Source organism: Denticeps clupeoides, chromosome 15 (assembly GCF_900700375.1).
Source record: "Denticeps clupeoides chromosome 15, fDenClu1.1, whole genome shotgun sequence".
NCBI lineage: Eukaryota > Metazoa > Chordata > Actinopteri > Clupeiformes > Denticipitidae > Denticeps > Denticeps clupeoides.
Genome location: NC_041721.1, coordinates 1,242,069 through 1,256,007, shown reverse-complemented (window position 1 = coordinate 1,256,007; position 13,939 = coordinate 1,242,069). Strand labels below are relative to the sequence as shown.

At 52.0% G+C, this 13,939-nt stretch overlaps 1 protein-coding gene across 1 annotated transcript; it reads left to right on the top strand.

The window, feature by feature from the left end:
- Positions 1 to 293: 293 nt before the first annotated feature.
- Positions 294 to 12,249, top strand: LOC114764267 (zinc finger protein AEBP2-like). Its single transcript, XM_028953750.1, has 8 exons — positions 294 to 786; positions 2,152 to 2,362; positions 3,048 to 3,155; positions 3,277 to 3,463; positions 4,168 to 4,292; positions 4,559 to 4,626; positions 6,582 to 6,695; positions 7,429 to 12,249. The coding sequence occupies exons 1-8, from the start codon at positions 350 to 352 to the stop codon at positions 7,439 to 7,441; spliced, it is 1,263 nt and encodes a 420-aa protein (XP_028809583.1). The 5' UTR covers positions 294 to 349; the 3' UTR covers positions 7,442 to 12,249.
- Positions 12,250 to 13,939: the final 1,690 nt, after the last annotated feature.

The window sequence follows — 13,939 nt, the reverse complement described above, 5'->3', positions numbered from 1 at the left end:
GTGTGTATTTTGTCTGTTTGCATGTTTACGTGTGTATTTATTTTGCATGTTTACGTGTGTATTTATTTTGCATGTTTACGTGTGTATTTATTTTGCATGTTTACGTGTGTATTTTGTCTGTTTGCATGTTTACGTGTCTATTTGCATATTTAAGTCTGTAGAAGTTTTATTTAACCCTTGTATTGTTTGAGCCCCGTACGTCCGCAACGTGACCTGTGACGTCACGTCGCGCCGCCCACCTCGTCCCCACGCAACCTCGGCCTCCGCGGCGTGTGCGCCTGCGCGGACTCGTGGTCTGCTGAGATCTGTAGAAACGGCGAGGAAACGGGACGCGTTCGCACCGATTAAAATGGCGAGTACCGGCGCGGACGGGCCGGAGCAGGACGCCGCTCCTCAGGACGACGGGAGCGGCGGGCAGGAGAGCGCGGCGGCGGGACTGAGCCCCGCGGCCGCCGGCTTGGCCGTGAAGATGGAAGCGGACGTCGAGGCGGGCGGAATCTGCCGAGAAGCGGAACCGGCGGCCGCCGACGGGACGGACGCCGCACGCTGCGAGCCCGACGCCCGGCCGAGACCCGAGCGGCCCCCGGCGGGCAGCTGGAGCGGCGGCGGCGGCCCCGCGGAGCCCAAACCAGAACAAAGGGAGGAGAGCGCCGCCTCCACCTCACCCCCGAGCAGCGGCGGCGGCGGCGTCCCGGAGAAGCCCGAGTCCGCCGCCAAGCGCCGGGCCAGCGCCGAGATGGGCTCCTCCGACGGGGAGCCGCTGAGCCGCATGGACTCGGAGGACAGGTCCGGGACTCGTCGTCACTTTCATGTCGCCAAGTGCCACCTAATCGTTACAGGAACACGACAAGTCGCGGTTTTCTACACGTTTCTGTCTCGTTATTTCCATTTACCAGACGTCCTTATCCAGAGCGACTTACAGTCAGTAGTTACAGGGACAGTCCCCCCCTGGAGACACTCAGGGTTAAGTGTCCTGCTCAGGGACATGATGGTAGTGAGTGGGGTTCGAACCTGGGTCTTCTGGTTCATAGGCGAGTGTCTCACCCACTAGGCTACTACCATTCAGGCGTGACTGTATTGTGACCATATTTACTGCTTTTTGTAGGTTTTCTGGTAGATTTTCATTACAAGTTTGGTTTCGGTTTTGCCGTCGATGCCGCGTTCGAGCTGTAAGAATGAAGATGAACGTTACTGTCTGACAGCCATCAGCTTCCAGTTCAGAAGGTGCCAGAAAGTCGCCGGTGTCCTTCCTCGGCGCCCTTTTTAACTCTTTTTGGAGAGGAGAGGACCCCGCCGGGGACGGCCAGGACCCTCTTCCCCCCCCCCCCGGGGACAACCAGGCCCCGCGTTTCTGACTGTGCTGTGATTCTGGCAGAATGTGGTGGCCTCCCCGTTACCGCCGCGGTCCCCACTGAGGGTGGCGGTTAGATACACGTTTCACCGTGACACCGTGTCCTGAACTTCTTTAAATGACCTTTTTCTTTGTTGTTGTTAATCGAGCCACCGAGCTCCTCCGGCCATCGCGGTGGAGGAGGCGGCTTTGATTTAAACTCGCCATGTGGCGTCCCGCTTTGTGAGGCCGGACGGGGGAGGGACGCGCGGGGGGTGGGGGACGGTCTCTTAAAAGCGAGAAAGGAGGCTGCGGTTCCCGCTGTTTGGGCAGCTGGCGGGACTGAATGTAACTTTTGTTCCCGTTTCTGGCAGCGTGGTGCCTCGCGGCCGAGCCACAGGGCAGCTGGCGTCCCCGCGGCGGAGGGGCGTGGGGACGGGGCCTGCACATGTCCCCCCCGTCCTCCAGATCCAGCCAGGGACGTAGCGCTTGCACACAAACGCATTCTGGGTCGATTCCGCTCATTGCGGTAAAATTCAGTCCTCCGTGCCGGAGCTCCGCCCCTTCAAGCGCTTTCTTGCTCCGCCCCTCTTGACCTGCTTGGGTCAGGAAGTCATGTGTGGGGTTCATATCATGGCTGGCAGTGATGAGCGGCGGTACAGAGGGCGTTTTTTTTGGGGTGATTAGCCACGCCGCGTGGTCCGCTTCGGGCCGCCGCGGCGCTTTGTCTATCAGACACGTTTTGTCACATGGAGTTTCTGGACCAGCTCTGCCTTTCTTCTGCTGAATAAAAAGTGTGTGTGTGTGTGTGTGTGTTTCAGCATCAGCAGCACTCTGATGGACCTGGAGAGCACCGCGTCCAGCGGCCGCTCCACGCCGGCCATGATGAACGGCCACGGCGCCTCGGCGGCGTCCTCGGTGAAGGGCGGCTCCTACACCTGCTGCTGGGACCAGTGCCACCTGCTGTCCACCACCAGCCCCGACCTGGCGGAGCACATCCGCAGCGTCCACGTCGACGGCCAGCGCGGCGGGGTCCGTCCAGGCAGCCGGTTTATCCGAACTAACTACCGACCTCACCCGTTCCTCACCCGTTGTCTTCATCAGTGGTTCTAGGCAGTCCAGGGCTTCCACTAGGGTTACGTGTAGGTGCATGTAGACTCTGCTCGGAAGAGTCCACTAGTGCTCCCTGGCATGGTGATGGTGGTACTTTATCTAGAACGTCTCCGGTCTTAGTTTTAGTCCAGTCTTTGCTGCGTCCAGCTGTCATTTTAGTCTTATTTTAGTCAGAATTATCCACTAGTCTTCTAGTTTAGTGTTCGTAAAATGAAAATTGTATATAGTATATAGTACGAGTACCGACATTTTTTTATTCTAGTCAAACCCATTTCATAATTAAAACAGGGTTATCTTGTTATTGTATTACTGTTAACTGATGGCAGTGTTTTCTAACCCTGGTCCTGGAGGAACATCTGCCAGGGCGTTTTTGTTCCTGCCCCGCTGGAGTGAAGGCTCCCTGGCAGACGTTCCTTCAGGACCCGGTCGGAGAAGCGCTCTGACTTGTTCTGGTTTCTTCTCCGGCGTCATTTTAACCGTCAGAAGTATCCGGAATGAATTGATTTTGTCGGTGGAAATGAGGAGACATTTTAGTCTCGTGATGTATTTCGTTATGGTTACACGGTGACTTGTCACATGACCGCGTGCGTTTCTCCTGCCGCAGGTGTTTGTGTGTTTGTGGAAAGGCTGCAAAGTTTACAACACGCCGTCTACCAGCCAAAGCTGGCTGCAGAGACACATGCTGTCCCACAGCGGGGACAAGCCCTTCAAGGTAAGGACGCCTTTTAAAGCCCGGGCCCTGTATTCCTGCGTCTCTGAGTGAGTTCGTTGGCCTTCGCGTGACCGCCGCTGCCGCCATGTTGTTTTTTGACTCTGGATTCTCCCGCCTTCAGTGCGTGGTGGGTGGCTGCAACGCCACCTTCGCGTCCCAGGGGGGGCTGGCGCGCCACGTGCCCACCCACTTCAGCCAGCAGAACTCCTCCAAGCTGTCCAGCCAGACCAAGCTGAGCCAGGAGTCGCCCTCCAAGGCCGGACTCAACAAGAGGAGGAAGGTGAAGACCAAGCGCAGGAGGTCCCTTCGTACGTACTCTTTACCCTTCGGGCTTGTTTGGTTCTGTTCGTGGCTGGCCTGGTTCTACCTGGCACGTGGAGGGGAGGGACTTGTCCCTCGATGCAGCTCCACGCGAGGATCAGGCTGAAAATAAATCCTAATTTATTTACAGTTCTAGAAGGCTTCAGAGGCTACAGATTTACTGCCTGTTGATTGGCTGGCTCTGTGTACCAGTTACCAACCAGTAAGCAGATGGAGATTTAAGTCATGGGGCGGTGGTGGCCTAGCGGTCAAGGCACTGGCCCCGTGGTCAGAAGGCCGCCGGTTCGAATCCCGATCTACCAAGGTCCACTCCGATCCTTTTACATGTTACAACTTGACATGACTGCCTCACAGTAGTCATTGTCACTGTGAAACACAGCACACGGTGAAACGTGTCCTCGGTGTTGACCCGTCACCCTTGGTGAGCAGTGGGCACCATGACAGGCGCCCGGGGAGCAGCGTGTGGGGACGGGACCTTCGTCAAGTGGGATTTGAACCGGCAACCTTCCAATGACCGGTCCCCTTCCTTCCCCGCTCGGCCACCACGGCTGTATATACGACCCGTGTGTGGATTAGAGCTTCTACCTAAACGTTAGAAATTGAGCCTAAACCCGACCTGACCCGTCATATGTACGTTGTCCGTGAATTCAGTCATCGTTGACGCCGCCCTGGTTCTCTGTTCCCTCTGCAGCTCGGCCTCACGACTTCTTTGACGCCCAGACGATGGACGCCATCCGACATCGCGCCATCTGCCTGAACCTGGCCACTCACATCGAGAGCCTGGGCAACGGACACAGCGTGGTCTTCCACAGCACGGTGAGGCCGCACTTCACCCAGCCGCCACCAGGGGGTGCTCGAACCTCTTCACCGCCACGCCGTCACTCGGAACAAACATGATCAGCCAGCAGGCCTTCGGGTCGCGTTAATTAACGTTCACATGCCCGCGCAGACCCCCGCACTAACTCACTCGGAGCAACTGTTTATGGAGCCACCACTCAGCCTCCTGTCCTCCCCAGACATAGCTGGAGTTCCTCACAAGCGAGGATTTCATCCCCCGTCTCTGTCCTGTTCCCTCCCGCTAGGTGATCGCCAGGCGGAAGGAAGACTCTGGTAAGGTGAAGCTGCTCCTGCACTGGAGTCCCGAAGACATGTGAGTACCGTCAAAGCCAGTCCTCTTCCAACGTATTTACAACATCCGGCTACGTACAAACCAAACAACGTTCCTCCAGGAAACCTGGCGCTGCATGTTACGTTTAAACAACGTTCATCCAGGAAACCTGGCGCTGCGTGTAACGTTTAAACAACGTTCCTCCAGGAAACCTGGCGCTGCGTGTAACGTTTAAACAACGTTCCTCCGGGAAACCTGGCGCTGCGTGTAACGTTTAAACAACGTTCCTCCGGGAAACCTGGCGCTGCGTGTAACGTTTAAACAACGTTCCTCCGGGAAACCTGGCGCTGCGTGTAACGTTTAAACAACGTTCCTCCGGGAACCCTGGCGCTGCGTGTAACGTTTAAACAACGTTCCTCCGGGAACCCTGGCGCTGCGTGTAACGTTTAAACAACGTTCCTCCGGGAACCCTGGCGCTGCGTGTAACGTTTAAACAACGTTCCTCCGGGAAACCTGGCGCTGCGTGTAACGTTTAAACAACGTTCCTCCGGGAAACCTGGCGCTGCGTGTAACGTTTAAACAACGTTCCTCCGGGAAACCTGGCGCTGCGTGTAACGTTTAAACAACGTTCCTCCGGGAAACCTGGCGCTGCGTGTAACGTTTAAACAACGTTCCTCCAGGAAACCTGGCGCTGCGTGTAACGTTTAAACAACGTTCCTCCGGGAACCCTGGCGCTGCGTGTAACGTTTAAACAACGTTCCTCCGGGAACCCTGGCGCTGCGTGTAACGTTTAAACAACGTTCCTCCGGGAAACCTGGCACTGCGTGTAACGTTTAAACAACGTTCCTCCGGGAAACCTGGCACTGCGTGTGACGTTTAAACAACGTTCCTCCGGGAAACCTGCCGCTGCGTGTAACGTTTAAACAACGTTCCTCCGGAACGTGCTGGGCCTGCGTGTAACGTTTAAACAACGTTCCTCTGGGAAACCTGGCACTGCGTGTAACGTTTAAACAACGTTACGTACCGACATAAAGTGGCCGTGTGCAACATACGTGGGACGCAGACAGTGTCGGAATGACGAGATTTAACATCAAACCTCAGAAAGTAAAGACGCTGCGTAGCTGGTGTACTGATTACAGGAGACCTTCTCCTGTAGATGAACACCGAGGGGCTTTGTTTTCTCCACTTTTTTCCACACAAGATGAAGGTGAAGCGATTGTCACTGTGAAACGCTGCTGCACAGCACTCAGTGTCACAGTGAAACGCCCACAGTCCGTGGGCAGCCATGACGGGCGCCCGGGGAGCGGTGTAGTGGGCGGATCGGTAACCTTCCCATTACGGGTCTGGTTCCCTTTGATCCACTGATGTTCAGAACAACCATCTTTTGTTTTGTCCGGGTCACGCGCACGCTGGTACGTTCCGCTGGACACCCATCCCGACCCGGCACCGCTCAGCCTTCACGGACAGAACATCCGCCCGGGAGCGTTGGCAGACTTTCACATAAGGCAATATTTACGTGCACCGCGCGTGTCCCCGGCAGGAGCGTTTCTCACCGCGCGCCGACAGGCCAGACCGGCCCGAACGTACTCCCCGCTTCCTGTTCCTTTCTCAGAAGAACGCTGGGGAGGAGGACGGTTCGGGGTCGCTCCGAGGCCACGAACTCCTGTCAATCGCCCGGCTGTACAGTCACGACGTTTCGAAAGCATCTTGACACGTTCCTGGTCCAGTTCTGACTAATAAGCGACTTAAGTTCGTTTTTTTTTTTTTTTTTTTTTTCGCCTGGTCATGTACGCATGTTTGTTGGAGTCGCCGTATGTTTTCCCTCGTTCCTCTTGGGAGAAGCTATTTTGAGTCGGGAACGTTCGCCTGTCGGATCTGTGGCGATAAGGAAATGCTTGTTCCCGGGAGGCTTCGTCAGAAAACAAGTCCAACCCGAACAAACGAGCTTTTGCGGAACGGTTTTTCCCGTTTTTCACCCCGTAGTGTTCTCCCCGCAGCCTGCCGGACGTGTGGGTGAACGAGGGCGACCGCGGCCAGCTCAAAACCAAAGTGGTGCATCTGTCTCAGCTTCCTCAGGACACAGCGGTGCTGCTGGACCCCAACATCTACAGGTGAGGACCTCCGGGACGGGCCCCTGTACGCCATTTCAAACCTCCGTCCGGATTAATGATGCCTAAACCAGACCAAACGGTCTAAAAACGCCCAGAACCGAGGCCCTTTCCCCGTGACATTATCCTAATAAAGCTCTAATAAAGCCTGGTTTTTCCCCCGATTTCCATAAAGCATGTTGATTGACACCTGGTTCTCTGTTGTGAACTTGAAAGGTTGAGTTTTTCCGAACGTAGACGTGCTCGGCCCTGGCCAGCAGGTGGCGCCCTTCCCTCCGGAAGCTCGGGGAAGATTTAGAGAATAGACGGCCGCAGGCCCGGCGACGCAGCTCAGAACATTCCGGCTGTGCTCACGTACGAGGAATTCTGCTCTGGACATTGTTCCCTGTCGCAAGAAACATTGCACGCAATAAATTCCATGAGCAAAAACGGTAATCCCGGGACAAATTTACGAGGTCTGTAAATACGGGCGACGGTGGGTCGATGGTTGGAAGATTATGGAGGTAATAAGTTACCAGGATCGGAATTTATCGCCTCTTCCGTTGTATTTATGCCCTGCGTTGTCGTTGCGTGTCGTACTCGCCGCCCGCTGCGCCGTTTACGGGGAGGTTAATCATAAAATGGAAGTTAAGGCGCATTAAAGATCAACTCCCCCGGGGGACGTGCATTCCCAAACCCGCCGGGGTCGGTGACCTTTAACCCCCTCTGTGTTGTAACTGAGCGTTGTGTGTTTCAGGATGTTCTTTTGAGACGCTGACGGAGACGGGCTGAAGCGGACGCGGTGCTCCACCAGGACGCGGTGCTGTGACCTCCTGCAGGATCTTCGGTGGCTCCTGTACCGTCGCTGTAAATACTGCTGGAGATTTGTAATATATTTTTATACGTGGAGCGTTGTCCCCGCTGTACTTTTGCTGTAGATAGATGTCATGTCCCCCTCGTGAAATTGTAATTATACCTGCCATCGTTATGTAAGAACTTCACCCGGGTTATGATGCTTCCTCCCCAACACACACACACACACACACACTTTATTATTGGTGAAGCACTGGTCTTTCTCAGGCCCTTGATGGTGTAAATCATCATCATCACGATGATGATATTGTGGGACCTTGTTGTACATAATCTCTCCCGCCGTCCCACGGTCTGCGTGGGCACTTCCCTTCCGTCTGACGGTTGTACGATGGAATAACCATGATGTCTTTGTAATAAAACCTCCAGAGTTTTTTTTTTTTTTTTTGTTCCTTTGTTTCGTTTTCTTCGTTAATGCTGCAGGTTTTTAATATAAAAAGACCATGTGGTCACACACCCACACACACACATGCTTACACACTCGTACACAACTCATAAACTGCCCGTGCATGGCGACCAGGGGTGTGCGCTGCTGGCAGAAGAACCCACATCTCTGCATTTTCTGGGACGGTTTTACTGACCGGCACAATTCTAATTTCATTAACGGCCAGACCCGCGTTTTATTCAACTCCACGCGGCTCGAATGGCATCCCGCTACCGAGCTGCGATGTGCAGCGTGACAAAACCTCCATGATGCAACAGTTATGAATGTCGTTTTTAGCGTATTCATAGCTGTCGCAGAGACCAGCGTGGTACAACGTGCGTTCACTGCTTTTTACAGGTACGCGTCGCAACCGCGAAGTTTGCTGACGTGAGCGCCGACTCGTGAGCCGGACGCTCCCGCTGCTGGGTGACTGTTTAAACCGGCCTCGTCCCCGTTGACCCCCGGCCGTCGTTTTTGTCCATCTTGATTGTACTTGTGAAATTAGTGGTGAAACGGTTCCGCCGGCCAAGGCCTCGTAAATCTCGGGTTTGGTATGAAGAGCGCGGTCCTGATCAAGAATTCAGGCCTTATATCAAGAACAAAGGCGCTGAGATGAAGCCCTGAAATCGGTTGTGGAAATACGAGCGCTGGCGGCGGCTCCATGCGCAGAAGAATTCCTCTCGTTTCTATTCTCCCTCAAACACTCCGGGGGTGTTTATGCCTGGGCGCGGTTAACGCCGGCCCTGCGTTTCTCAAGGGTCGCTGGTCACAGCCGCAGTCGGGGCGAGCGATTAGTCACGACCGTCCAGGGGGACGTGGGGACATTCCTCGGAGCCTCCCTCCCTCCCCTCCGATCTCCGAGGATACGGCAGAAAGGAGCTTCACGGCCAGAGAAGATATTAATCTGCTGCCACACGCAGCTGGACCATATTAAATATGCAAATTTCCTGAGTCTAGAATATGGTTGGTCACCAGTTCACCAATAGGAACGCTGGAATTAAAGTGCTGATAAACCTGCATGTTGGTGTTAGTAGTGGGCGTGGTCACTGATCCTTAAATCTTAAACTGGATTTTCAAATTTTAAGGCCTTAAATATGATTGAAAATGAGCAGTGATCTTCAAAAACCAGAGTTGTTTTTATGTGTGGTGACCTCTAAATAATTTGGCAAATTTCTAGTATGTGTTCTGCATTTTTGTGTGTGAGATCAGAATTAGTGGAACCGCCTGTAGAGCTGGACTGTTAAAGTTCTGCACTATATATCTATATCTCTCTCTCTCTCTCTCTATATATATATATATATATATATATATAATTATTATTTGTTGAATCAGGAATAGTGAGGACGGAACATTATCTTCCCACATTTGCATCTTTTTTTCCAAATCAAATGAAACCGGCCTTCAGATTGCGTGATCACATGAATGCAAAATAAGGCCATTTATATTATGTGGTCCCGGACGATGTATAACGTGATTCTGTCTGTTCAATTTATACCCAGCAGTCCCTATATACTTCTACATGTAGTACGTCTTTCTTAATATGTACCTGTTTTTGAAAAACATCTTACTGATGTATTTATTTTTATGAAGTATTGGGAAAATGGTAGTTTTGGTAGGTGGTAGTAGCCTAGTGGGTAACACACTCGCCTATGAACCAGAAGACCCGGGTTCGAATCCCACTCACTACCATTGTGTCCCTGAGCAAGACACTTAACCCTAAATTGCTCCAGGGAGACTGTCCCTGTAACTACTGATTGTAAGTCGCTCTGGATAAGGGCGTCTGATAAATGCTGTAAATGTAAATGTAAATGTAAAATAACATCTGCAGTGATGTAAAGGTATAGTGAATATTCATTTTGTGGTGTTTTTTTTATAAGCAAGTGCCACTCCCAATATTGAACTCAGTAATAATAATATATTAAAAAGTCTAAAATTTGGCTTCCTTGTACAGAGACCCTGGTACAAGGGGTGTTAGGAGTGTAGAGAACGGAGGAGATGGACGCGTAGTTAGTTGTGGGGTAGTTAGTTGGTCCTGGTAACCCTGTTTTACTCTCCTCCTGCTCCTCCGGGCTCTGATTCACTTGGATTACTCACGGTCGGAGTTCCCGGCTTCACGAGCCATTAATAGGGCTCTCGTGCAGAGTGACCCCGTCTTCCCGCACCGCTCCGCTCTGCGCCCGCTTCTGTCCCGTTTACCACGCCGAGACCCACATCAGCCCCCCATTTTTCTGCATCGTGTCGGGCGGATTGGATTTGATTGCAGAACCTTGACTGCATCGTGTTTTGGAGCCGCCCCTAAATCCCCTTTTATGCCTTTTTCTTGTGTATTTTGGCTCGTCTTCGTTAAAGAGAGCCAGGCCAAGAACATCATGTCGAGTGTGCTGTTTAGTCAAATCCCCGGTAAGGCTTCTTTGCCCGGGTACGAGAAAGAGCCCCATCCATCCATCCATCCATCCATCGCTTCACCAGTTTACTTTAACGCGCTCGAATAACCCGCCGCTCCCTCGTTCTCAGGGTTCATCTGAGCGGCGGAGAGGCTGGACGGCCGTTAACCGTCCCAAATAAACAGGGGAGACGTGCGTCACCGCGGGGACGTGGACGCGCATTCCAGCTCCCTGCCTCCCCTAATTAGAATGAGCGCGGCGGTCGTTATGACATCACTCGCGTTCCCAGAATGCCGCGGGGCGTCCCGTAACCGGGGAAGGGCCGTGAGTCCTCGGCTTCAGCCTGAAATGGCGTCCCGACCAGAAGGAAGCCTTCACCGTTCCCCACGTTCTCCGCAGAACCCGCTGGCCTTGGTCAGGAGCGAGGAGGGAACCTGCAGAACCCCATTAGGAAGTTGGGCCGGTTCCGGTCCGATTGTCTGGCCAACATGGTGACTGGCCGCTGATACGTCACCTTTTCTTCTCCAGGCTCGTTCCGTCAGAACCACAGGGACGGTTCCAAAGGCCACTGAGGTGACGAGCGGCTACCAAGATTTTATTGTCATTATTAAATAATCAGCAACGTACAAAGTTCTTGTTCACACAAAAATTCATGCGGTTTTTGTGGGTTATGAAAAAATGAATTGGGCAAAAAAGCGGCCTTGAGGGAACGGTAATAAGATGAGAATAAGGTAACGTTAGCTTTGTTAATGAATGAATTACGATATTTCCAGTATCGCTTTACACTGTAAGTTCCTGCCTGGACATGTAGATCACGTCTGGGGTTTTTCAATAATCATCAGAAACATTTGAAACGCTCATTGTGTAACATTACGTTACGTTTCTATCGGTTATCTTTAAGTGAAAAGTGCTTGTCATCGGGAAACCTTGATCAAGGGGACCTCAGTGGCACCTTCGAACCTGCAACCTTACCCGCTAGGCCACCACTGAGCCAGAAAAATCCTTTTTTTGAGCATGAGCAAGAGAGGGCGTGGGCCCTGTGGACCCGGCAACTCCTCCTAATGTCAAAGCTGTTAGAATCCGGAGCGGACGTGGCGGCGGGACTCATCCGTGTCCCTCCCGGTCCTCGATTAAACACGTTCCGCAGGCATGATGGGCGTGTCCACGCAGACGCGGGTCATTGTAAATCTCGAAAGGTTGACAGAGGTCATGTGACACATGGTCTGCCAGCTGCATCTTCATTTCAGTGGACCGTTTCAGACCCAGGGGGTCACTCATGGTGCTTTTGGGGTTGAAGGTTACAGCTTGTTCGTCTTATTACAGGGTGCTAGTGGCTTAGTGGCCAAGATTAAGTTCCAGAAGATCAGAAAGTCCCAGGTTCGAACCCCACTTACTGTCCCTGAGCAGGACACGTAACCCCGAGTGTCTCCAGGGGGGGACTGTCCTTGTAACTACTGACTGCAAGGCGCTCTGGATAAGGGCGTCTGGTAAATGTCGGACATATAAATGCTGCTGTGTGTTTAGAGTGTTTCGGCGCTGTGGCGGCTTGGAACTGGAACTACCGACTCGCCGGCACACGAGAGACGCACTTCAGGAAACGTACAAAGGAAGCACGCCGTCTGGCCGCATTTCACATGTCAACCTGGTGAACGCGCAACGCCACACTTGTATCGTCAAGCAGTAACGTTGAAATAAATGAACTATAAGAATGGCCGCGTCTTCATTTGCATATGCTCTTCACTTCTGCCGAATAGGAAGCAAGGAGCACTTTTTTTACGTTGTACCTTTTATTATTTAGATCAATGTATTTATTCATTTCTTTATGTACTGTGTGTGGGTGTCTGTATATATATATATATATATATATTGTTCTGACTTTATTAAAAATATTCTTAAAAAACGTTCCTGAGTTTTTGTGTTCTCAGTCAAGAGTCACTTAAGGTGAGCAACAGAGTCACCACTAACCATCTCGGAGAAGTACAGACCTTCAGGGCCAAGAGTATTAAAAAGTCCTACAAAATGGTGTTCTAAGAATCTCGATTGTTGGTAGTTCTTGCCGTTTGGACGCGTGGAGACCTTGGGAGTTCTGAGGAGACGTTCCTCCTTTTGTTCCGTGGTGGTGTTGATGGGCTGAGGTGTGTTTACTGAGGAAGATCTGACGCCAGGGAAAGTGTGTGGTCCCGTAAAAGCCCAGCAGGTTCTTTTCCCATGAAAGTCCAAACCCCACTTGGGTGCAGCCAGATGTAGGCCTGCTGAGCGAGCGGGAGAGTCGTAAACGTACGGCGGGGCGAGAGGGCGGGGCTCTGTTTACATTTTCATATTCAGGCCTCTGCGGAGCGGTGATTACATTATCGCCCTCGCCGGCTGAAATGAATGAGCAGCGCAGGTGACCCGCTGTTCCGCGGCTCCTCGCGTTGTGCAGGATCACCGGCACCGAATGTTTGGACGTTTCTGATGGGGCTGCGGTGTCGCTCGTACGATTCGGACCATCTGGTTTCCCTCCGCGGGCTCCACTCGTCTCTCGAACCTTTTAGCGCGGTGCTCTGAGTAATGACCCGGAGCTGCGGTTTAATATCCACAAATTCATGCACGTTCTGTCTGAGCTGCAGGATGAGGTCACTTTAGGGGTAAAAAAAACGGACCTCTTTGCTGCTGTGGCGCTCAGAAAGGTCGGAACAATAATTCTCGTTTGGTCCAAATCTGAACCCGGAAACACTGCCAGCGAGCTTTTACGTGTTTTCAAGGAATTCGGCCCGAGAATTTAAGACCATCGATGGCTTGTGAATCAATTGCTGGGCAAGCAGAGGTGTTGTGGGTTTAAAGAGACTGTAGACGGGCCCAGGGAGAGCAGAGCAAATCCATCCATCACCTGGAGATCAGGGCCGAGCGAAACCTGTTTCCAATCCGGCCTGGATCAGAAAACCCTCAGCGTCTGCGATCGTGTCCTTCGGAGGTCCTGCTGGTTCCGCAGGGATTTCTGTGGTGTCATCGCTTCCATGTGCTCATCCTGCAGGCAGTTTCAGCAACAGTTCTAAAATGTCTCCTTCACATCCCATCAAATGCATTTCACTTCAGTTTTAGTCGAGTCTTTGCGTCAAGGGGTCATTTGAGTCTTTATTAGTCTTTTAGTCCACGTCCAGACTCAAATCAGTCATGTCAGGTTTCAGTCGACTATTTTAGTCAGAATTATCCATTTTAGTCTAGCTTTAGTCAATGAAAATTGTATTTTAGTCTTTTTTTGTAGTAATCCAATTCTATTTAACCCAGTCAATATTTTATTTTTAGTCAAACACATTTCATAATTAAAACAAGGTTATCTTATTATATTAGTATTACCTCATAGACTCAAGAATACTTGACATCCATTCCAGCGGCCGCATTTCTCACGTGTTTTTCCGACATACATTGTTTTCTTTTCCACATTATTGTTAAGAAAGTGTCCAAAAATCACCTCGTCCAATACCAATACATCTGATATCCAGCCACCATATACCTATAACCCGCCACCATATACCTATAACCCGCCACCATATATCTATAACCCGCCACCATATATCTATAACCCGCCACCACATATCTATAACTTACCA

Coding starts and splice junctions, on each gene's coding strand:
- LOC114764267 (XM_028953750.1), top strand. CDS start 350: ATGGCGAGTACCGGCGCGGACGGGCCGGAGCAGGACGCCGCTCCTCAG. Junction 787..2,151: donor CGCATGGACTCGGAGGACAG/GTCCGGGACTCG, acceptor TGTGTGTTTCAG/CATCAGCAGCACTCTGATGG. Junction 3,464..4,167: donor CAAGCGCAGGAGGTCCCTTC/GTACGTACTCTT, acceptor TTCCCTCTGCAG/CTCGGCCTCACGACTTCTTT.